Source organism: Centruroides vittatus, unplaced genomic scaffold (genome assembly GCF_030686945.1).
Source record: "Centruroides vittatus isolate TY-2023 unplaced genomic scaffold, ASM3068694v2 contig_898, whole genome shotgun sequence".
NCBI classification, from domain to species: domain Eukaryota; kingdom Metazoa; phylum Arthropoda; class Arachnida; order Scorpiones; family Buthidae; genus Centruroides; species Centruroides vittatus.
Genome location: NW_027122588.1, coordinates 212607 through 236557, shown reverse-complemented (window position 1 = coordinate 236557; position 23951 = coordinate 212607). Strand labels below are relative to the sequence as shown.

General features: G+C 28.5%; 2 protein-coding genes across 2 annotated transcripts; one reads left to right on the top strand and one right to left on the bottom strand.

Annotated features, from left to right (window-relative positions):
- Positions 1-1034: 1034 nt before the first annotated feature.
- On the bottom strand, positions 1035-6279 carry LOC136983940 (amiloride-sensitive sodium channel subunit alpha-like). Its single transcript, XM_067280829.1, has 12 exons — positions 5963-6279; positions 5798-5903; positions 5533-5720; positions 4859-5022; positions 4636-4796; positions 4472-4558; positions 4223-4337; positions 3877-3940; positions 3727-3787; positions 3605-3654; positions 3435-3510; positions 1035-1318 (listed from the first exon to the last, which is right to left on the bottom strand). The coding sequence occupies exons 1-12, from the start codon at positions 6277-6279 to the stop codon at positions 1184-1186; spliced, it is 1524 nt and encodes a 507-aa protein (XP_067136930.1). The 3' UTR covers positions 1035-1183.
- A 2825-nt stretch (positions 6280-9104) lies between these two features.
- On the top strand, positions 9105-23670 carry dnk (deoxynucleoside kinase). The gene is made up of 9 exons (XM_067280852.1): positions 9105-9265; positions 9409-9455; positions 9534-9608; positions 14451-14504; positions 16690-16853; positions 16946-17034; positions 17112-17191; positions 23315-23395; positions 23465-23670. The coding sequence occupies exons 1-9, from the start codon at positions 9211-9213 to the stop codon at positions 23579-23581; spliced, it is 762 nt and encodes a 253-aa protein (XP_067136953.1). The 5' UTR covers positions 9105-9210; the 3' UTR covers positions 23582-23670.
- The last annotated feature ends 281 nt before the right edge of the window (positions 23671-23951 follow it).

The following is a 23951-nucleotide window of genomic DNA, read 5'->3' as shown; positions in this document are numbered from 1 at the left end:
ACCAGATTCGGAAGATCAAATTTGACACAATACCAATCCGAGTACTTTCCCTTATGTATACATAAGAGCAAGGAAAGTAATAGTGACAAAAGGGGTCCGCACTATCTCAGGCTTCTTTTGCCACTATTAGTTGTATTTTAGCGCTAGTAAAATAAATTTCTTCATCTCTCTTGTAGATATTCAAATTTACATGTACTACGTCACAATTGATATAAACATTTTCTGTAAATCTATATATTGATATGATAAAAATCATCAATTTCTTTTCACGAGTTTTTGATACTACTGAATAATTAGACACAACTAAACAGAAAAAATAATAATAAAGGGAATAATATCAAGTTAATTCATAGAATTTGTTTATTTGAAGTACTCAACAGTTAGATTGGATATATTTATTTAAAAAATTAAAAACTGCAGATGTTATTTGAATCCTATTTTAAGCTCCGAATATACAGAGTACAATTCTTTGACTCTGTCGTGAATATTAATAATAATCTTTTACCAAACTATAATCGTAAAATGAAAATACGACAATTGTTTCAATAAAAGATTTTTAGCATTTTTGAAGGCAGTCGGATGGTGCGAGACTGTTCGACACATCCGAACAAAGATCTATTAAATTTTTGCGATTTCGAACTGGATTCGCACAATCCTAAGAAATAGCAAATCCAGAAATCTTTAGAGGGGTCAGAAAAGAAGCAATATGCCTTACAAAACGTTTTACTACCTGACTTACTGGGATTACTCGGAATAAAACCCTCAGGAGGAGGTGCAACTATGCTTGCGCATCTCCTAAACATGCCTCTGCTCCTAGCGTTCTAGGTGCTTACATATTAGTATCAAATGATATGAGTAGCAATGCGAACGTGTTTTATGCCATTTAGTATAAATTCTGTGGTATCACTATTCACTGAACGAATTTATATCTCATGATTTCCTCAACATTAACAACAAATATTACGTAGAAAAATATTTGTAGCTACACTATTAGATGTAGATACGCTACATGTTTTGCTAAATAAATAAATAACAATTTTTATAAATATTTAATTAGATTGTGAGTAATTAAAATTTTGATGGATTTTCAAATATTCTAATATTAATAACAGTCACAAAAATTAGCATTCTAGAGATATTTGAAGCCTTAAAATTAATTGCATGTAGATATTAAGACTATCATCTATTTTCTAGACCAATTTTTATATACTTGTATACAAAAGAGTGAAAATTTTTCTAAATATTCAAAAAGAGTTAATAGTGACAATCCCAACCACAAACTCAATTGTCCACCAAGATGACTGAAAAATTCGTCCTTCTGTAAAAGAAAAAAATTCAGTTTTAAAACAAGCTTTTAAAAGATGGGAATGTATCAGATGATAAAGAAATGTTATGTTGATTTATTTATTAAAAGTGATATCTAGAAAGGTTGCATACGTTACTTAGAATATAGAGAAAACTCCAAACAAACGGTGTAATTTAAAATATTTTGTATAACAAACTTTAAATTTATGAGAACCAGTGTTTTGTATTGATTCGTGACATTTTGTACCTTTAAACTATTGTCAAACAATTCAAATAAAAATATATAAAATGTTTTATTAAATAATTTCTAGTCCTTAAAAGTATTTGTCGTAAAGTTAATTTTGTATATTAAATCTTTCAAATGCTTGATAACCTATTAGAATTAAATAAGATATGTACAAAGAGAAATTCAATATTCAAGATAAGCAGTAGTGGTTTGACACATACTGATCACAAATCTTTAATTTTTATAGATGTATATGAAAAATATACTTACAATTCATCTTATTGAATGTTGAGGTTTTCTGATTGTTGAAACCTCTTGATTCTGATGAAAAATTACTTCTTATATTTACTTAAATTTTAAGGTATCGAAGAGATGTGGTTGAGAATTATTAATAAAGGCGTATATGCTAATTTTTTGTTCTAATATCCAAGTAAATTAAAACGCGACAACTTAAAATAATATTCTAACAATAAGACCAAGTAACGTAGGGAAATAGTTCAATATAATAATTATTTAATTTATAGTATATTTGTTACTTATTTATCAAATACCTATATAGCGTATTGATTTTGAAAATATCTATTTTTTCTTCAATTAAGAATTGTGTGAACATTCCCCCCCCAAAAAAACTGATAATAACACAGAATGACACAAAAGAATGGACGTACCAACTTAAGTGGCAAATTAAGTAAAAAACTCAAAAATTAACTATAAAATAGTGTTAGCAATTTCACTAGAAAAACGTCACCAGCAACGACGGTTACTCAACCTCAATTAAGAATTGTTCGTAAGGTAGAATATCGCAAAGAGAACAATGTTTTTTAAAATATTTGTGGTAATGACAATTCTTTTTAATATTATCTGATCTTGGACACCAAGAAGTTCGCTGTCTAAATAATTGTAGTTTTAGTTTTTAAAAATATTTTTTTTCTATCTGTCCACCTTTAAATAAAAATAATTTAATAAGTTTTGTAAATTACTATGTTCGATCCAGCCAGTTATATCCGATGGTTTCTCGTCTATAAAATTTAATCCGTGAATTTTTTTAATAGGAAAATTAACTTGCCATTGATCTTTCGCTGATAATTGATACTTTTTAACAGAATCTATATAAATGTCTATTACAGCTTCTATAGGACTGTGTAATGTTTTTATGGCCAACTGTCGATAAATAATTTCACGAACTTTAACTTGAAATGCTTCAAAATCTATTAGCATCGCATTCTGTAATTTTATATAAATAAAAATTAGGATTAGTATTATTTTATATTTAATAAGAAAATGACAAAAAGATTTCATACATAAATATTTTTTACTGGCCGTATAGAATGTTCAATGATATACCAAATATTGTCTTGTCTTCCTATTTTTGATAATAGCGAGGTTGAAGCCGAAGTTTTAAACGCGAAAACGTGTACGTCGGACGTTCGGCGCCACTTTCCTGTAAGCCTAGAAGTTTGACAATGGCGTTTGGAATGTCGAGCATGATTCCACTAACTTTCCAATAAATTAAATAATTATTATATTGAACTATTTCCCTACTTAACTTGGTCTTATTGTTAGAATATTATTTTAAGTTGTCGCGTTTTAATTTACTTGGATATTAGAACAAAAAATTAGCATATACGCCTATATTAATAATTCTCAACCACATCTCTTCGATACCTTAAAATTTAAGTAAATATAAGGAGTAATTTTTCATCAGAATCAAGAGGTTTCAACAATCAGAAAACCTCAACATTTAATAAGATGAATTGTAAGTATTTTTCATATACATCTATAAAAATTAAAGATTTGTGATCAGTATGTGTCAAACCACTACTACTAAGATAAAGTAAAAAATTAAAACACAATTTATATCTGATACTTTCATAAAAATGTGTGAGAATTACTACAATTTTACCTCGTAAACGGGATGCTGATTATAAACAAAACGTTCCATTCTGCCGAAGAATACATTCATTTGAAGATGTCCTTTTCTTAGAAATGAAAGTAATATACAGAGAACGTTATATAAAATCAATGTTTTAATGTAATATCATTTTGAGGCTATTCTGTATACGTTAAATTTACCTGTATTCTTCATAAGTGATATCTTTTGACAAATTATTTAAAGAGCGAAGCTACAAAATAACTTTACATTAAAAAATTATAGACAAATTATTTAAAAAATTAAAGCATCTGAAAATTCTAACCTTAAATTCTGATTCTGATGGCCATATTGTCGAATAAAGGCTTATATCATACGTAATTTCACTAAATTCCAAGTAAATATGTAATGTTCATTATGTAACAATTTTACGGTATAATTTTAATATTTTCAAAATATCAAAATTCTAACTCACTGACAAGGTAGAGGACATTGGCAGTAAGAAATATTCACTTTTCTCATTTTTATCATGCAGCATGCTACAAAAAAATTTAATTTTGTTATTATTTTAAAGTTATCGAATAAATCTAAATGTAGTTTAAATGTCATAAAATATTATAAAATAGAATCACCTCATAGACAGTTTGTTTAAGTATCATGCAGCTAAGTAAGCAAACCAATAACATAGTTCTTTTTAAATGAAATGGACTATGGCAGTATGTTATTGGTTTGCTTGCTTAGCTGCTTATCACTTAGAAGCATCTATAAATTTTATCTTTAGTATAATATAATTTTAAAAGTTAAAAATAATAACTTAATACCATCTTCTTCCTTAGTCAAATCGCAAAATGTTACGTTTCTGTAAAATTTCCAAGTAGGATCCAAACAACCACATTCTTTTTTAATCATATCTCTAATGCATAATGAAAGACATTCCTGTTGAGCGTAAAAGAAAAATCTAATATTTCAGTTTGATTAAAGCTCCAAAACTATAATAATGACCTTTGCTCAGCTGTACAGTACAGTACATTAATTAGTAGATAAGATAATTAAAATTTTTAACTAGTTACCTTTTGACTTTTCATTTTCTTAAAATCATCTCTACCGTAAAGAACACACTTATCTTTAAATGGTTTAGACATTCTTCTGTAATCATTCTAAAAATTTAAATTTCAAATCTTAACTCATGTATTTAAAATACATATATATACTGTATGTATATATATTTACAAACCTCTTGAATGGCAAAAGCAGTATCAAATCCAGTACTAATGTCGATGCCTGTTTCTTCTGGATACGGTCGTTCGTCTGGTGAATGAATTATTACGTGAACTCCCATTTTAGATGTTATTGACAAATACTCTTCTATCTGAACGTTTAAAGTTAAAGACAATCCTAACAGAAGCAATCAATAATTACTTTTAGAATAAATTAAAATTTGTAAAAATATTTCTTACCAGAGAAGGGATTCGTAGATCTAGAAATCAATTTTTCGTTTTTATCTTCTATAAATTTCTTTCTTTTCCTTCTTCCCATATCTTTTGATCCTCTAGAATTCATCCAACGTCCATTAAAAGTATAACAGCTGCCATATGTTAAACTTTCCAAAGGAGTAAAGCTTCTGCAAAGAATATCAATTCAAAAAATATATTTATAAGTACATTTCACCCCAATGGTTGAGTGGATAATACCACTGAAGATCGTGGGTTTGCGCTTCGCCAACGCACTAGTCGCATGGAGTTTTCTGGTTTTCTTCGCTTGTATAACATTTAAATAAGGACGCGTTTCTCGTAGAAAGTCCTCCAGCCTATCCCTCTCGGCAGATCGCTCACGTATTGCCCATTAATCTTACGTTCGAATTGTTATTTACAGACGGTCGAAGCAGTGAATGCGTAAGCCTCTGTCTATGATCACCCGGGATCGAATCTGGGGAGCAACTCCCAGGAATTTTTTGGGCAATCCATCCCGCATATATTGGACTCCGTCCCTCGTTATGAGCCTGGCCAAACCCGCGGCTGGTATATTAAAGGCCTTCTCATTGCCGATAAAAATAATGATTCATTGCATCATTGGCAAAATTATTTTTTAAAAATAAACTCAAATTATTTATTAAAAACGGTATAATTCTTACGAAGCATCACATTTTTCTCCATCAAAAGTACATTCTTCAATCATGTCTTCTATCCGATGACTCATTTGTTTTATTTTCCAATCTTCAAATCTCGAGAAAGTATTCGTAAATGCAAGTAATTTTTGGTGATATAATGTCATTTCTCTTTTCGAAGAATTACTGCATGTTGCAAATTTAAAGACAAATTCCTATATCAAGTAATGATAAGTTATGATAAATTTATTGATAGATATAATAATAAGTTTGAATATAATATCGTATATACCGGTTTATTCTCAATATCTGAAGAACTTTCATGTATGATACGTAAATACTCGCATGATTTTCTCTTAGATTTACACACATCTTTATGGAGTTCCGATACTCTCATTCTAGAATAGAAAAATAATTAATTTATAATAATATTTCTGAAGATTTTTGCTAGGCTTACCTATTTGAATTGCAAACTGTTACAGCTGGAAAAAATAGTTCACCTTCATTCTCTACTTCTAGATTAACAACAACAGGATATTCGAAGAAATTCGTTAGAAATTTATAACTGGAATATGTGAAACCTGATAAACCACCAAATACAATAATTAGCCAAATAATTTTGATATTTCTGTGTTTTTCTTTAATACTAGGACAGTTAAAAAAAAATATTTCACTGCATTTTTTTGAAGCTAACTTTTTCTTATTTTTTGATGAATTTTCCCACGCAATAATATAAGGTGGTTTTATATTAGATCTTTTTTCATAAGATTTCATTTTTAAGGATTTCTCGCAGCTCTAAATTATCTATTAGTAAAAATAAAACTGAAAAAGACATGTAAGTTAACTTACGACATGATTGGTTGATAGAATATCTCGCTCAACCAATCGCCATATACTGTATTTAAATAACATTTTGAATTCATAATGAAAAGAGTTTGTTATTGGAAATCGTTATTTTTTTTATCTATAATATTTTCCTATTTTTTTAACTTAATAAAATATCAGTTATAAAAGGTGATATTTTACTTTTACGTTTAAAATCACTGAGATTATGACTATATAAAATACAATAAAAAATTGTGAAGATGAAATTAAATGCGAGCTTATGCCTTCTGATAGCTTAATTTATAGGCCGGATGGCCGAGCGGTCAAGGTGGCAGCCTACCGCTCTGGGGGACCCGGGATCGAATCCGAACGGGTCGAATAATCCCCAGGAATTTTTCGGGGGGTGGTCCGTTCGGATATGTCGGGCCCCGTCCCTCACCACCCGGTCGCCCCATTGTGGGCCTGGCCGAACCCATAATGGGCCTACTAAAAGAGACCCTCTTAGTGCCCACAGGGCGGAAAGAGTTAAAAAAAAAGATAGCTTAATTTAATTTAAATTATTTAAATAATACTGAAGAATCCAATAGGTTATTATTTCTTTTATTATGAAAAGTTTTATAAATATAAAATTCTATCGTCAATAACAAGAATGTACCTTTTTTTTATTGTTGACTCTTGCCACCCTGTGCTAGAATTAAAAAAATGCTAAGAAAGCATTTTTTTAATTTTATCTTCATGGGTTCGGTCAGAATGGGGTCGGCTAGGTAATGAGAGATGGAGCCCGACATTTCCAAGACAGACTACCCCGAAAAATTTCTGAGATTGCTCGCCCATATTGTGGTTTCCCAGACTGATTCCTTAACCGCTTCGACTCAACAAAAATATGCTAATAAAATATTGAGAAACAGACTCCTTTCTAAAACTGTTATCCTGTTTATAAAAGACTATATGTTTTATAGAATTTTTCCTGTGTTTTATTTGTTTTGTTAAAAGTTCTCCAGATCACTTTAAACTTTTCACTTTCGAGACTTCCGTTGTCCTTGAAATCAGTATATTCAATAAAGTAAATTTCTGACACCTTTCAAGAAAAAATCTATATAAATTTGCAAAGTGAATTTAGAGGGCGGGCGTGTTAGCTCTAAGATGCGTGCCAAAATGACTTTTGAAAGTAGGAAAACATCTTTCTTTTACATTATTATTATTGGAAAATGAATAGTTTATTTTAATAATAATAATAATAATAATAATAATAATAACAAATGAAACTATATAATCGATATATTTCAAGTTCATCAAGAGACTAATGTATAGACTAAACTTTTCAGATTATAGAACTATTTAAACTTACATTATCTACTAATTTAACTGCTGATTATTCTGTATTTTTATTACAAAGTATTATTTACTATTTATTGTTATTTATTAATTAATAATTAATAATTATGAACTTTAAAGAAGCACATAGTTGTAAATTTGCTGAACGAATTAAAGACCCCAATGTGAGCTTTTGTGGATAAATCTCTTATAGGAGACCACCGAATGGTTTTTTCAACTTAATAAGATATCAGTTATAAAAGATGATATTTTACTGGTATAAGGTGATATTTAAAGTTATATACAATTAACTGTATAACGTCTCTAAGAAATTAGGCTGTGGAGTCTGAAAAGTATTAAAAGTATTGATCCTGGTATCCATTTTTAAAGTCATACTCATTTTATAAGGAAATGAAGTAACTGTAAAATACTCAGTATGAAAGCAAGTGTACTAAGTATTCGTTTTAGCAATACAAACTCAGAAGCGATCCCCATCAACACTCCCTGGACTTGTGCCTACTGAATATTTTTCTATTAAGAAATTATGCATTTAAAATCAAACTATCGCACGCAGCGCATTTTCATGTCAATAATCCAAAATATACACTGACCGGATAATCGAGGTAGTTACGGCGTTAGTCTACCGCTTAGAGGAACTCGGGATCGAATCAGGATGGTCGAGAAACCTCAAGAATTTTTCAGGTGGTGTCTATTCCGGTTATGTCGGGCCCGTTTCTAATCACCCAGCTGTCTCTTTATAGACGTGGCCAAACCCACGATGGGCTTGAAAAGGGTGAAAACAAAATACAAAATATGTGTTATTTGTAATTCTAAAATGCATATCATAATTTAATAAGTTTCGTTATGTTTGACTTATAAATTTAACTAATATAATTTATTTATTCATATTTATGTAAGATTGGTTAAAATGATCGATGGTTATTTTCTTCATAATGAACTATCCATCATTGGAACATACATTATTCTGTTGATCGATTTAATTAATTATTTCGGAAATATCAAATACTGTCGAATAGAAAGTTTGTTTATAAATATTTGAGAAGATAAAACAATATATCATAAAATTATTGACATAAAAAAATAAAATGCGACACTATCCATTTATACGTGAAAACTAAGAACTTTTTACAATCAAAATTAATTTATCATTTTAGTTTTTCATATTTATTTGCGAATTAATCTAAATATCAATTATTATTTTCCTATAGATTTGCGTCGTTTAAATTTAAAACATTTATGTTTAGAAATGTTAATTTCGATGATAGAATATGAATTTATTAACGGATAATTTTAAGTAGAATATTATGTAATATTATTATTGCAAATAAATTGTGTAAAAGATTACTATTAATTTAATACTAGAAATTTATAATGAAATTTTTGTATGTAAATATTAAAGTTTGACAACTTAAAAAAATACGACGACGAATGCGCCTCTGGTGCTAAATATAAGAAACTTTTAACATGTGCATTTGTGTTTCGTGTTGGTACTTGTCAACGTAATCACATTAATGAGTATATCCTAGTCGTTAAAGAAGCTTTAAAATGATTAAAATTGTCAACTTTGCAAGATTTTGTTGTCCTTCCGAAATATCAAAAGGTTCGTGAAAGTAATTATTATTATTATTTATATTTTACTCATTAATTTTGTAGAAATTTAGTAGTACGGATGTTTATGAAGAGTAAAATATTGTCTATAGATCATTTAGGATAATGTATTGATAATTATTTGTTTATTTTTAGGAATTTATAATTCATTGTTGAAAACGTGTGAAAGGAATATGTATACGGTAAGTAATGAATGATAATGTGAAATAAAGTTTTTTCTTGATAAATATTACATTACATTTACAAAATTCTGATTACAGATTGCAGTCGAAGGGAATATTGGAAGTGGAAAAACAACGTTGTTACAATATTTCTCAAAGTTTCCAAATACTACAGTAAATGAAATTAGTTTTTGTGGGGATACTATATATTACCACCTATGGAATTTCGGGACTTTGAGTATACATCTGAACTGAGGGGGCCGACACGAGTTCAAAGACACTCTACTTTTGGACCGGAGATGAAAAATAAGAAAGTTATCATACTTTTTTAATGCTTTCATGCAGACGGCAGATGCTACCGTAGTTGCTAGTGATGCCATCTCGCAGTAAAGTCTGCAAACAAATTAAAAAAAAGCACTCTGAAAGGCAAGAAATTGCACGAACAGTCGAATGCCACTTCCTTTTTTTTTTCTTTTGTTCAAGAACTACCGTGAATCAATAACTAGTGACGTTAAACAATCGGCGGCTCCCCTCCCGGGGGAGTCTGTCGGGAGCACAAACAGTCGAATGCCAGTTCCTTTTTTTTCCTTTTGTTCAAGCATCGCAACTCCCGATTGCAATAGCGCGGTCGGCTTGTAGTACTAGTTGACCGTGAGCGATAGCGAGACTGAGGAGCCGTAGCCCCCAAGGTCGACAAGCGTGAGGGTGTGCAAAAAGGACTTAACTCGAACTGTAGATGATCAGTGTGCTCTTGGATCAACATCTGCCTCTGTTGAAGGTATTTATGGCTGACTTGCCGGACTGCCTGTTAAACACGCGATAGGCTTAGCGGAGAGAGTGACGCGACTCCCGATCATTGTGCGATCACCGAAAAAAGTATAACTTTCTTACTTTTTGCCTCTGGCCCAAAAGTAGGGTACCGTTAAACTCTTCTCAGTCCTCTGAGTTCAAATATATACTTAAAGTCCTGAAATTCCATAGGTGGTAATCTATAGTACACCCGTTTTTGTTATTTTGAATTTAATTAATTAATATTAATCCACATGATTTTTAAAGACAACTAACCTTATGTTTCAAAATTCAACACTTATATTGCCGGTGAGTTCTCTGTTGAGTCCCTTTGTTGAATGATTTGACATCATGTTTTGTAGAAAAAAGAAACTTTTTATAAAATTAACACACCTTAATACTGAGAAAGCTCATTTATTCAGCTAAACAAATGAGCTTTCTCAGTATTAAGGTGTGTTAACTTTATAAAGTTAAAGAATCTGAGTGTCAATAGGAGAAAAAAGAAATGTTTGCATTGAAAAGGCACATTTCATGATGGTCAACTTAATTAAGGAGAAGGCAACAATTGTGGCTGTTTTGCTAAATAATTAAAGTAATTCACTTAACCCTTATTCAATAAGGGTTAATTGAGTTACTCAATAAACCTTTTTATTCAAATGAACCCTTACCTGTATCAGATTCTTCTATACTGGGTCTTTCATCAATAATTTGAATTTCTTGAATATTTATATCATTAGGAAGATGTAAAGAGGGACAAATATTGGCCCTAATCAAATTTTGAATGAATTTATGGAGGTTGTTTGTTTCTGAAAAAAAGCGTAATATTTCAATATTGACCAAATTATCCAACATAATCATGCAATCGCATGTTTTATCATATACAGATTGTTCATTAACATGTTTGCTATTACAGTGTTCACAGCAAGAGTGAATCAATAGTTTCTATAAGCAAAATTTACTTGTTTTATGGAAGTCACTGTGTTAGTTTGTTGAATACTCAATGGTCTTTCAGGTCATTGAGACCGTTGAGCTCAATGGTGAACCATGCTGATGTCACAGGCTTCAATGGACAACTCAATGATCCATTTAGAAATGTCATTTTCTCACTGTTGAATATAGAAACTTACCCTAATATAATTATATTTTAAAATCCTTTATAACTAATATAGTGTATGTATAATAGTCTTAGGTGCTTACAAAATGCAGATAAAAAAAAGTGATTTTAAAAATTATCAATTTGATAACTATAGAAGCACTGTATGCTTTAAGCTACCATTATTTTGATGCCATGTTTGATTAAGCAGAGATTTGCACATCATTTACAAATGTGCTGTTTGTGTTTCAGTTTGTATTAAAAACAAAAAACATATCATATTTTTATGCAGCCATTGATAGTTGTTATAATAGAAGATTAAGATTATAAGGATTTTAAAACTTCTTGCAATAGCATTTCTACTTGAAGTAGCTTTAGTGTTGTTTATCTCTATAACACACATTCTCTCTAATGAACTGTCAGACTGATTTATTTCATTAAGCTATACTTTCTCTACTGGATCATTTCTCTTCTCGCACAAATTATGTAATATATAACAAGTTTTAGTTATTTGTTTTGATATATCAATCCTATTATCCATTTCGTTTAGAAAGTCTTTGAAATTTTGCTTTTAATCTTCTAAAGGCATTTTCCACTATTCATCGAGCTCTAGATAATCTAAAATTGAATGTTTTTTCTATTTCATTCTCTGTTTTATTTGGAAATTGTTTCATTAAAATTGGCTGTAAAGGAAAAGCACCAAGTCACCAATAATTAAAGGTAGTACAACTTCACCAATTCTTTCCCCTAATTCTAAGGAGTTTATATTTTGTAGCCATGTTAAAAGAGAGAGAGAATTTTTTTAAATATGTGCATCATTATTCCTTCTAGGAGATCCTACATTTATATATGTAAACATATATTTGGCATCAGAAACAGCAAGGAGGACCACAGAATAGTATCCTTTATAATTGTAATAGTCAATGCAGTCTTTTTTTTGGTGGTGAAATAGGAATGTGTGTTCCATCAGTTGATCCAAAGCATTGTGGAAAATTCCAAATCTCGTAAAAATTACAAATTTTTAATTCAATTTCATTTCTGGTCTGTGGAAACTGGATAGTGGTAGATATTAAATTACTTATAACTGCATTACAAAAGTCTATAACAATTTTACAAACAGTGGATTTTCCTACACCAAACAGATGTGAAATAATCCTATATTCAGACAATGATGCCAATGTATATAGAGCAATTGCTACTCTTTTGTCTGTAGAAATACATCGTCTCAAGTGAGTATTATTTCTTTTCATTTCGGGTAATGCAGCACGTAAGAAATTAAATGTTTCTCTAGAAACACTAAAGTTTTCACGCCAACTTACTTCATCCATTGCAGGAACACACTTTTTCCACCATTTCCGATTTCTTGGAATCTTCCAAATTCAATAACTGGGAAGCATAGAACAAATCACGGCTACAACACACGCCATTCCTTTTGCTCGTCGTCACCATTTCAATGCTTTTGTTCGTGTCAAGCAATACTCTTCTCTGTTAGCATGTATATGCTGCTTCAGTACAAGAAGTTTAAATAATAATAATGATTAATAATTAATAATAATAATAATATAACTTTCTGTCGAGAATCCATTCTTATCACAGTTCTGTCACTAAAGTGATAACATTGAGAGAATCGTGCTGCCAATGACAACGATAATGACATCACTGATAATAAATGTTAATAATTCCTAACTAACCTCTTATGTATTTTAAATAAGTTATTTATATTTTAAATTACTAAATATAAATTAATTTATGATGATTTATCAAAAATAAGCAAAAGTTTGATTTTATTTAAAATGTAATATTGAGTGCACCCGCTTAAGGGTTAAGCGAATAATTCGCTTTAATTACCTAGTGTGGACAAGTAGTTAAACTTGTTTTCGGCAATGCGGCTTAACTTAATTCTGCTTAAATATTAATCCCACTTAAAATGTACAGTGTGAATAGAGTATAACTTCTTGAATCACAGTGAATCAAACTTCTTCACTTATTTGACAGCTTTTTAAGCCTTAACTTTATAAAACTGGGTTCAGATTTCATTTATGGCAATAATTTGATTAAGAAAAGTATCTTTTTTTGTGATGCACCAAATAAATTTGGGCAATAGCATATTGTTGCCATTATTTCACTTCAGTGAAATGATGTGGAATAGCACGATGCAATTTTTACCATTTTCAATAACTGTGCAATTTTTTGTGAGTACATCCTACCTATAAAGTTTTCACAGGATTCTTCATCTATCTGTAAATTTTATTCCAAAAGAGAAATTTGGAATCAATTTGGAAAGCTTTATTCTCCACTGGTCTTCCAGATTGCAGTTGATTAGATGTGTTATTGCACTATTTCAAATTATTCCATCCATCTTGTTGCAATTTTGAAAGACATTGCCTGGTCTCCACATGCTTCCTGTAGTTCTTTATAACAATTTTTACCAAGAAAAATCAGGATTTTTATCCAGCTTCTGTGATCTAATCTTGTAACATTTTTTTGGTGATTTGATGACACATTCCATTATTGGCTTTCCTTATTCATATTTTCAAAAATATTTTAATGGAAATTTATTGGTATTACTGATTATTTTGTCAATTCTTGTCTTTTTTGAAGTATTTGTGTTATTGACAAGAGTTTTCCATCATTGCTCACATACAAAACAATACTTCTGTCCCTTTGCTATAACCATGGAAACACTATCATTTTGATTTGAAGAATTTTCCATTGAAAAATGCTAACAATTAAGAAATACACATGAAATAATTTAAAAAATATATTTGATTTAAATTTGTTTCATTTCTTTCTCCCTGAAATGAATGCTGTAAACAGGGACTACTTTTTTGCATGGGATAGTAAGAATACATTAAAATGATGATACATAAAATCCTGTGTAAGCTCAGAATATTTTTAGTTTCAAGATAGCAGGAAGTGACTATATGTTTGCCAAGAGTTTATATTATTTTATCAACAATTAAGTTGTTGCCCTGATTTAATTGACAGCTCTTGTTGAATTTGAAAATATAAGTTATATTTAAACTTATAAATTTTATATATGAAATAATTTTATTTTAAATATTACAATTATTTGAAAAATTGTTTTGTTATTGTTTTATAATTGAATATAACAATTTGTTTTTTTTTATTAGGTCATTCAAGAACCTGTGGAAAGATGGAGAAATATAAATGGTTATAATTTATTGGTAATTACATAAAAATTTCATATCAAACCTATATATATCAAGAGCTAAATATGATTTATTTATTTGAATAAAAGATATTTAGTTATAGTTACAATAGTTTCTCTATGAATTTTTTAATAATATGGTTTTGTTATATTTTATTTTCAATGTGATTTTGGAAAAAAAAATTTCTTGTAGTAATTAGTAACTTGTCACATTCATATTTTACATAGAGTAGCATATCATTAAAAGAACTATAATATTTTCTAATATGTATGTTTATAGAGTGACATCACTAGGGCTGGTGTCACCTAATGCAGTAACTCATGATATCACTTTTTTGTACCCGATCATAAAGAATCCTTATGTAATATTTTTTATGCACTAATGTTGCTTGTAAATTGTAATTTCCATATATTACTGAATATAATGGTGATAACATAAGCAAGCAGCAGTAATTAAAATTACATATTTTAAATTGAATCATCATATGCACAGCCTACATGTATTATATTTAATTTTTTATTTTTAGTTTCGTAATTGCATTATATTTTGTAAAATTAAAATATTTTAATATTTTAATATTTTGCAATAAAAAGTTGCAAAGTTGCAATAAAAAATATTAAAATATTTTTTATTGCAACTTTATTACTTTTTAAATCAGCTTTGACAAGATTTAAAAAGCAAATTTAGCATATTGTTTTAGCATTCGAGGGATATTGATGTAAGCTATGCTCACAAAAATTGTTTTTGTTATCACTAACTATAAGGCTATTTTTTTTTTTTTTTTTTAATAATAAATTTTTGAAATTTTGCACAAAAATTTTATGGAGTATCATTTTAATGTCATCCTCTCCAGTGGTGTCGCCTAATGAAGTCTGCACTCCCATATCTCCTAGTGATACCTCTGTATTGTGTATACTTTTAAAGTTTGTTTTTAAATTAATCACTCATACATCATTCTTATCACATTTGTATTTATTATATGAATTACGATAAACTCTAACAAAAAAGACCATTAAAAAAATGTGTAGAAATGAGAGAGAGACAATATATGATTAGTTACTGAAAGTAAACTTAAACAACTTTTAGTCAAGTTTTAGCAAGTGATACTGTATGTGATAAAATTTCATTTAAAAAAAAAATGGATTTTCCACTGAATATAGATAATGGTAAATTGAAACAATATTCAGATGTGTGTATTATGATTGAACATTATAACTCTGAAGGTACCAAAAATTCAGATAATGAACAAATTATATTAAAATATAACTTATCATTTGTAATTATTGTGTCAGGTAAAAATCAGTTTTGTTTATTAGACTCTGCCTTGGCCTAAAATTTTAATTATTTTTCCAAATAATTTGTCTGATTACATTAGAGAAAAAGGAAATAATATATTTAAATATCTTAGGATTAAAGTTTCTAATTTTTAATTTCTTATAATTTTTAATGGTTTTTTTGGTTAGTGCTTACTTTTTATTGTATATCAGGATTATCTTTTAAAATTAAAGAACTAAAATTTTGTTTAATACCCAACATCTTAGTCAAAAACATTTTTTCTAATTAGATAACTTATCTATTATCAAGTTCTAATTGAATATGGAAAGAAAGTTTAAAGTTGATGCTGGATATTAAAGATTTCAAGTTCTTAATTTTGTTGAACACATCCAATTAATACTGTATTAATTTATCTACTAACTTGAAATGTAAGATTAAAATTACATTAACTCACCATTAATTTTTTTAATCATTAGGTTGATTGTGATTAAAACTTTCAATTATTAAACATCTTCAATAAAGAAATTATTCAAATGATGATTTTATTTTTATGGTTTATGTGTTTGTCAATGTTTTTTTGTCTATCTCCCCCCAAAGAAAAAGATATTGATAAATTGTTAAAGGATTCTCAACTGCTGCTAGAGAAATCTCATTTTATTATAATTCAAAATTGGAACAGTGCTAAAATATTACTTAGAGTAACTTTGACAAATAACAAAAGTAAAATCTGAAAATATTGTTCTTGTTTAAATTTTATCATCTTAGATTTAAAGTTGCCTTTAGTCAGTTAATACGATGGTAATTTTTATTATTTAAATAACAAATTATAATAAATACGAGTAATAAGTGCAAAATTAATATTTTATATATAAATAACATTATATATATATAAATAACACCACCATTTTTTAAATTTTCTTCTCAGGATTTAATGTATCAAGAGCCAACTAGATGGAGTCTTACATTCCAAACTTATGTGCAATTGACAATGCTGCAGAATCATAAAAAAGTATCAAATACAAATGTAAAACTTATGGAACGTTCAATTTATAGTGCTAAATATTGTTTTGTTGAAAATCTTTATCAAAGGTAATTTTTTGTGTAACAGAATGAATAAGTATGGGGAATTATATAAATATAGTTACAAAATAGGTTATATTTATGTTAAAATATATTTTTAGTGGTCTTATGCCAAAAGTGGAGTATCTGGTTTTGACTGAATGGTTTAATTGGTTAATTTCTAATGAAGATTTAAATATTGATTTAATAGGTGAATATCCAACTTTTATATTTATTTATAATTGATGAGAAAATAACTATATTAAGTTTTTAATATATTTGATGAAGTATATTTAAGAACTAAACCTGAAATGGCATATAAACGAATTCAGGAGAGATGCCGCATTGAAGAGAAAGCTATTTCTATGGTATGTTTTGTTTTAAATATATTTAATTTATAAAAAGTAACATTACATTTTATACACTAAAATCACTAAATTAATATCCAGTATGTTTTGCACAGACTGTTATAGAAAGTTTTAAGAATCTGACAACAATATAGTTGAAAAAATTTTTAAAACTTTCTGTCTATATATATAATCGAGATGAGTTGATGATGATAATAATAATAATAATCAGTACAGAGCCCAAATGGTTAGGAGTTGAAAGTTTGAAATTTGGTACACAGTTAGGGTAAGTCACGAGAACGCACACTAAGAAGGGATTTTTCAAAATTCCTCTCCACAGAGGAGAGGGACAGGAATAAGGCTTAACACTTCCATCAACAATGGAAGTGTTAAGTTACAATGGAATTGTCAACAATAGAAGTGTTACGTAACAAGAGAAAGTGATGTGCAAGAGGCAGATGCAGTTTTTTTTGTTTTTGCAGGAAATTGAACATATTTTTAGACCCATCTAAAAATTCTCTAATTAGTCTGGAAACAGGGGATTCCAATTCTCGCATTCTGTGAAAACGGGTAAGATTGACTATAATGTAATATTAATCTTCACTATCGTTAATTTTGCCCGAGCAATGCTGGGCTCACCCGCTAGTATAATAATAGTCTGATATTTTCAATAATACTGTATATAAGGCATGACCAACAAGTTGATTGCTACATCATTTTTGCAGATATGGCTCATCAAAACATGAAAAACATTTGTAATTTTAGTAGGAATATTAAAATCCATATTTCTCACTTTTAATTATTTTCTGTGGAATGGTAATTCTGTATGAGATGGGTAGGAAGAAGTGTCCTTTGTATTGATAATCATTACTAGCTGGATGTTGTAGAAAATGTTTGTTTTATTGTACCATAAATAATTCAGTTCAGTGCAAAATAAGTGTGCCAAAGAGAAGCAAAACTTATAATTTCTGTGACAGAAAGAAATGCTGTTTTTTGTTATGGTGAAAAATAAATGCTATCATTTAATTTATACCTTAGTGTCTTTACCAAAAAGAAATAACCTGAAACATTAATTGCTGTGCAATACATAAATACAATTATGTTTTAACAGAATAATTTCATTAGGGTAGATTATTGAGATTTTATGAATCAAACATGTGAGTCATCAGTGCTTTTAACTCATGAAAGTTGATCACTCCCTGCTTTAAGTTGGTTTGGCCTGCTATATACAATCATATATATTTATAATGTAAATTATATTATGTATAATTTACATTATAATTTAATTTTTAATTATACATTAAGTCAATTTTTCATTAGTGAATTGGATAATGAGATTAAACCATTTTCTAAGTCAAACTCAAAAAATATTACAGTAATCTCTTCATTTAATCAAATTCACTTTAATGTAATAAAAAATTTTAAATAATCAACTTTATGGAAATAAATGATATTTACATTGAAAAGTATTGGTTTTTCATCAGTAATCTCTTATGTAGACAAATACAGTAGAGTGTCGTTTCCCGACACTCTACTGTATTTGTCTATCTGAAAGCCGATCAACCGAAAGCTTTCCGGTTGGACTGTGTCATGCTGAATCGAACATTTTTGATACTAGATTAACTTCTAAAGTATAATTTTTTTGTTTTTATATTTTTCAATTTTATATCTATTTTGTTTCTACAAAATAAAGAAATAATTTTTAACGATATAATAACCTCGATTATTATTATAAAAATTTTCGTTAGGCTTAACATCGACGAAAATTCAATGCAAAGTGACATGCAACGGAAAGAAACTTCAACGTGGGATAGGTTAATATATTTCTTCGTACATAATCAGTTATCTGAAAAATAAGTTATCCGAACAACCTCAGTCCCCAATTGATTCGGATAAACAACGCTCCACTGTATTTAAAAAAAGAAAAATAACTTTAGCCAAAACTTTTCTATCCCAGTAACAGTAAAATGCTGTATTTGAGAATATTGAACAGATTCCTATTTTAAACAGCTTTCCACATCTCCCTTTACACACTGATTTTGTGGAACTCTTTCTAAATGGAGGAATTATTGTATTAATCAAATAATCAATTTGGATTTACTATCAAGCTATGTTTTGGCCAATTAAATATACAAATGCTATATAATTTGCATTAGGTAGGTGATTTAAGTCACCATCTTGTATTAAATTTAATAATTAGAATTAAATAAATAATTTAGAATATTCTGGAAGAAAAGATAATCTGCAGCAGGATTCAAACCTACAATTTCTTTGTACCATACAGAACTCGTATGCTTTTGTATATTTGATTTATTTAATTAGCCAAGCTGTAGGCCAATAATACTATATTTCAAAATCATAAAATATTATAATTATGAAATTACATTTATTATTTTAAGAGTTAACTCTATATTAATAAAGAACTCAAAAGATATAACAAAGGAAATAAACAATTGACCTTTATTTTAGTATTTTTTAAGGTAAAAATGAAGTTCATCATTCTTTTGGATTTTACATAAACAACGTTTAAAATTCATATAAGTATTTTAAAATAATAGAATAATTCTTAATATATTTTAAAAGAATAGAATATTAACTGAAACATTCAGTCAAGTCTAAAATTCTTATTTTTTAGCATGTAGCCTTTTATAGGAAATATTATTTACAATGAGTATTTCACATAGTTAATATGCTGTAAAAATGTTGCTGAAACATATGTCAAATGCTATCAAACAACATGTGATTAGAATGAGAGATATAGGTGAAACACAACTATAAATAGTGAAAATGTTAAACATCAGTCAGAGTGCAGTTTAAAAAATAGTTTTTTTTTTATTACAGTTAGTAAAACATCCCATAAGTATTGATATGGGGTTGCTTTTGAGAATCATCTTGTTTTTTAAATATTGGGTTGTTTGGAAAGAATTTCGTTTTTTTATTACTAGAGGAATTAGATGTATTTTTACCAGCCAATTTTATTTTAAACCACATTTTCATTATATACTTCGACAGTTGACATTTTAAGGCTTATTTGTAAAAAATTTTGTTTGATTCTGTACAATTGTTTTTTTTTTTTTTTTTTTTTCGGTGACCCATCAAATATGGAAAATCGAAAGCATCATTTTCGGCATATTTTGCTTTTTTATGACTAAATAATCAAAATGCTGTTCAAAGAAGAAAAAAATTGTGGTACAAGTTTGGAGAAGATGTGTTGAGAGAAAAACAGTACCAAAACTGGTTTACAAAATTGCGTTCTGGCAATTTTAATATCAAAGATACACCACATTCTGGATGGCCATTCGAAGCCAATGAAAACAAAATATAGATACTGATTGAAGTAATCTGCCATATAACAACACGTGAAATCACTAAGAGATTAAATCTGTTAAATTGAACCGTTTATTATTACTTAAAATGAATTGGTTTCATTTCAAAGCTCAATGTATGGGTTCTACATGTTATTAACAAGAGATGCTCTCTATGGTGGGATTTTAAAGAAATTTGTTTTTGAGCTTTTACCAGACAATTTAACAATTGATTCGAAAGTGTACTGTCATCAAGTAAACAAATTGAGTAATATCATCAAACAGAAAAGGCCAGAATTGATCAACAAACAAAGTGTAGTGTTTTACCATGATAATGCCAAATTTCACACAAGTTTGATAACTCGTCAGAAACTGTTATAGCTTAGATGGGATGTGTTATCACATCAACCATATTTGCCTGATCGAGCACACTCAGATTATTATTTGTTCCGGTCTATACAAAGTTTTTTTAACTGTAAGACATTTACTTGAAATGGCAATGTCAAAATCACTTGGATCAGTTTTTTGTAAACAACGATCAAAATTTTTATGAATGTGAAATCATGCTACTACCAGAAACAGTGACAACAGGTATTTGACCAAAATGGTCAATATATAATTCAATAAAATATTTATTTATTATAAGGATATTGCATTTATTTTTCTTTGGAAAAAATAAAATTACTTTCCAAACAACCCAATACAACTATAAACTCAAAAATCTCCTGGTAGATTTGAAGCTTGTTTGGTGGTGGTGATTTTCTTTTCCAACAGAATGGCTTTAGTTTGTACATCAGTCAGAAAACATGGAATAAACATATTAGGTTGATCAGAAAATTCACCTGATCTTAATCATATTGAAAATTTGTAAAACATTCTGAAAAAAAAGATACAAACACTGATATTCAGCTTCTGCAGAGTTAAAGTAAACTAAATCACAAGTTTGGAGTGGAATTAACTGCAGAGTAGTGTTGCAAGTTAATTGAGTCAATGCCTTGCCAAACAAAAAGTATATATATACAAATATAGTAGAATCCCACAAACTTGACTTAATGTGAACTGAGAAGGTAATGAGTTAACAAAAATGACGAGTTTTATGACATAGCAACAATACTAGTCTAAATAGCAGAATTTTTGTAAAGGTGTTATATTGTATGTGCTAATTCATGTATTAACTATGTATTAGCAGTGAATATTTCTATTTGTAATTAGCCAATATTTATTAGCTTTGCCAGTCATATATATATAGAGAGAGAGAGAAATTTTGGTTTATCCAGTCTGAGATACGTTTGTATTGGAGTTCTGTAAAATAGACTCCAACACACATACATATACAGAATTTTATAAAAGATTTTTTTTATCCTTTTGTGCTTCTTGAATGTCAAAACAAATGCAAAAAGAACTGGGAGGGGTAAAAATTTGATCAATCACCATACTTTCTCTGTTATATACTAAAACTGGACTTTTAATTTCCATGTTAATCTTAAAATTTTTTAGTTGAAGTTAATATATATAAAAGAGATGGCTGAGGTGATAAGGCATATCTTACTGCTTTGAGGAACCTGGGATTAAATCTTGGCAAATCAAAAGACTGGAATTTTCAGGGGGTAGTCTATTCCATATATCTTACCACATCCCTCACCACCTGGCTGCCCATTTGTGGGCCTGGCCAAACCCCTGGTGGCAAAATGGGTATGGAAAAAAGTCCTCTTAGTGTCAGGGCAGAAAGAGTCAAAAAATAAAAACATCAGAAAATATTCTGGTTTTTTAAGTTTTTAACAATCATTAACTATTTTCCAAACTGATTTGTAGTTGTATTAAAAGTATCAATGAATATAGAGTATAACATCCACTAAAGTAATTCTCAGAAACATGTTTCTTAAGGATTGAGAAAAAATAATGTTAACATCAAACTAGAGTACTATTTGATAATGCAATTTCCACATTTTAATATCAGATACAGCATACAGTATGTCATGTTCAATTGTATAATAAACATGTAATCATTTATTTTATTATAGAGTAAAAAGAATCTTTTTGATAGTTAATGACTTGGAAATGAATGAAACTTGGTACCATATTTAAGTAAAATTAAATTCAAATATCTTCTTAAGCAAGCCAAAATTTACTAGAAACTTTTTTGGCCTACTGTTTGGCTAGCATCTAAGTAGGCTGAAAACATTCCTAATTAGTGATGTAACGAATAGTAGGGTAGATGTACCAGTTTTGGCCAGTGTACCAGTTCTGGCCAGAAAACAAATTTAACTTAAAAATATACTCACCACATATTCAAATCTGTCCAATGAAACAAACTTTCATTGTTAACTGTTCACACAGTTAACGATAAAAGTTTGTTTCATTTGTGATTATATTTTTAAGTTAAATTTGTTTTCTGGCCAGAACTGGTACTACACTGGCCAAAACTGGTACATCTACCCTATATTACATGACTTCCTGTAAACTATTACCAAGTTTGATAACGTTCTGCCCAGTAGTTTTCCTTTTACGGCCATTTCAAAGTGAAACTTTAATTATAAATGACCCTGTATACATGATAGTTTTGTAAACATATTAGTCAGGTTTTTAGGAAAAATAAACATACCTGTACTAACTTGGTTTTTTATGATAAATTGTATTTTAGTATTATTTGTGATGATAAATTAGTTTAGCACTTCTTAAGAAGTATTTTATAAAGTGCATATTTATAGAGAAAAAATGTGGGAACAGCAATAACAGAATTGCACAATTTTAATAATAATTTAATACAAGTGTTTAATTTGAAAATTATTGAGATGTAATGCTATAAAGTTTTTAACTTATAACATATTTTTATTAAAAGGATTATTTAAAGAGTCTTCATGATCTACATGAAAAATGGCTAACAACAAAAAGTGATTTTGTGGTTCCTGCTCCAGTACTGGTAATTACATAGAAATTCAATTTTACATTAGATGTTATTTGTAAAGTTACTAAATTTAATGTTTTTTAGATTCTGGATGCCAATTGTGAACTCAGTGATATGCAGGATACATTCAGAAAACACACTTGTGATATACTTTTTCAAAATAAACAGTCGCCCATATCTGGAAAGGCATCGTCACAGTAAAATCTAAACTTCTTTGTATGGATTCCGTATGTTTGAAAAAGTCGGAATGAAAGAACTTGCATGAATTAAAACTTTTTTATTAAACATAATTGTTAGTTTATCTTTTATTTTTATTTTGTTTGTCCTTAAATTTATGTATTCACTTTATAATAGGTATTTTTAAATTTAAATATATTCTGATATAAGTTTATGTATCTGAGAATGATTAAGCTTTATTATGCAAGCTTTATTATTCAAAAATGCATTTTTTCAAACCAAAAAATACATATGGTATATAAATAAAATAGATTATTGTTTATAATGTGTAATTTTTAATTCAAAAATTAAATATTGTGTACTGTATTTATTTTTAATCTCTGATATAATGAAG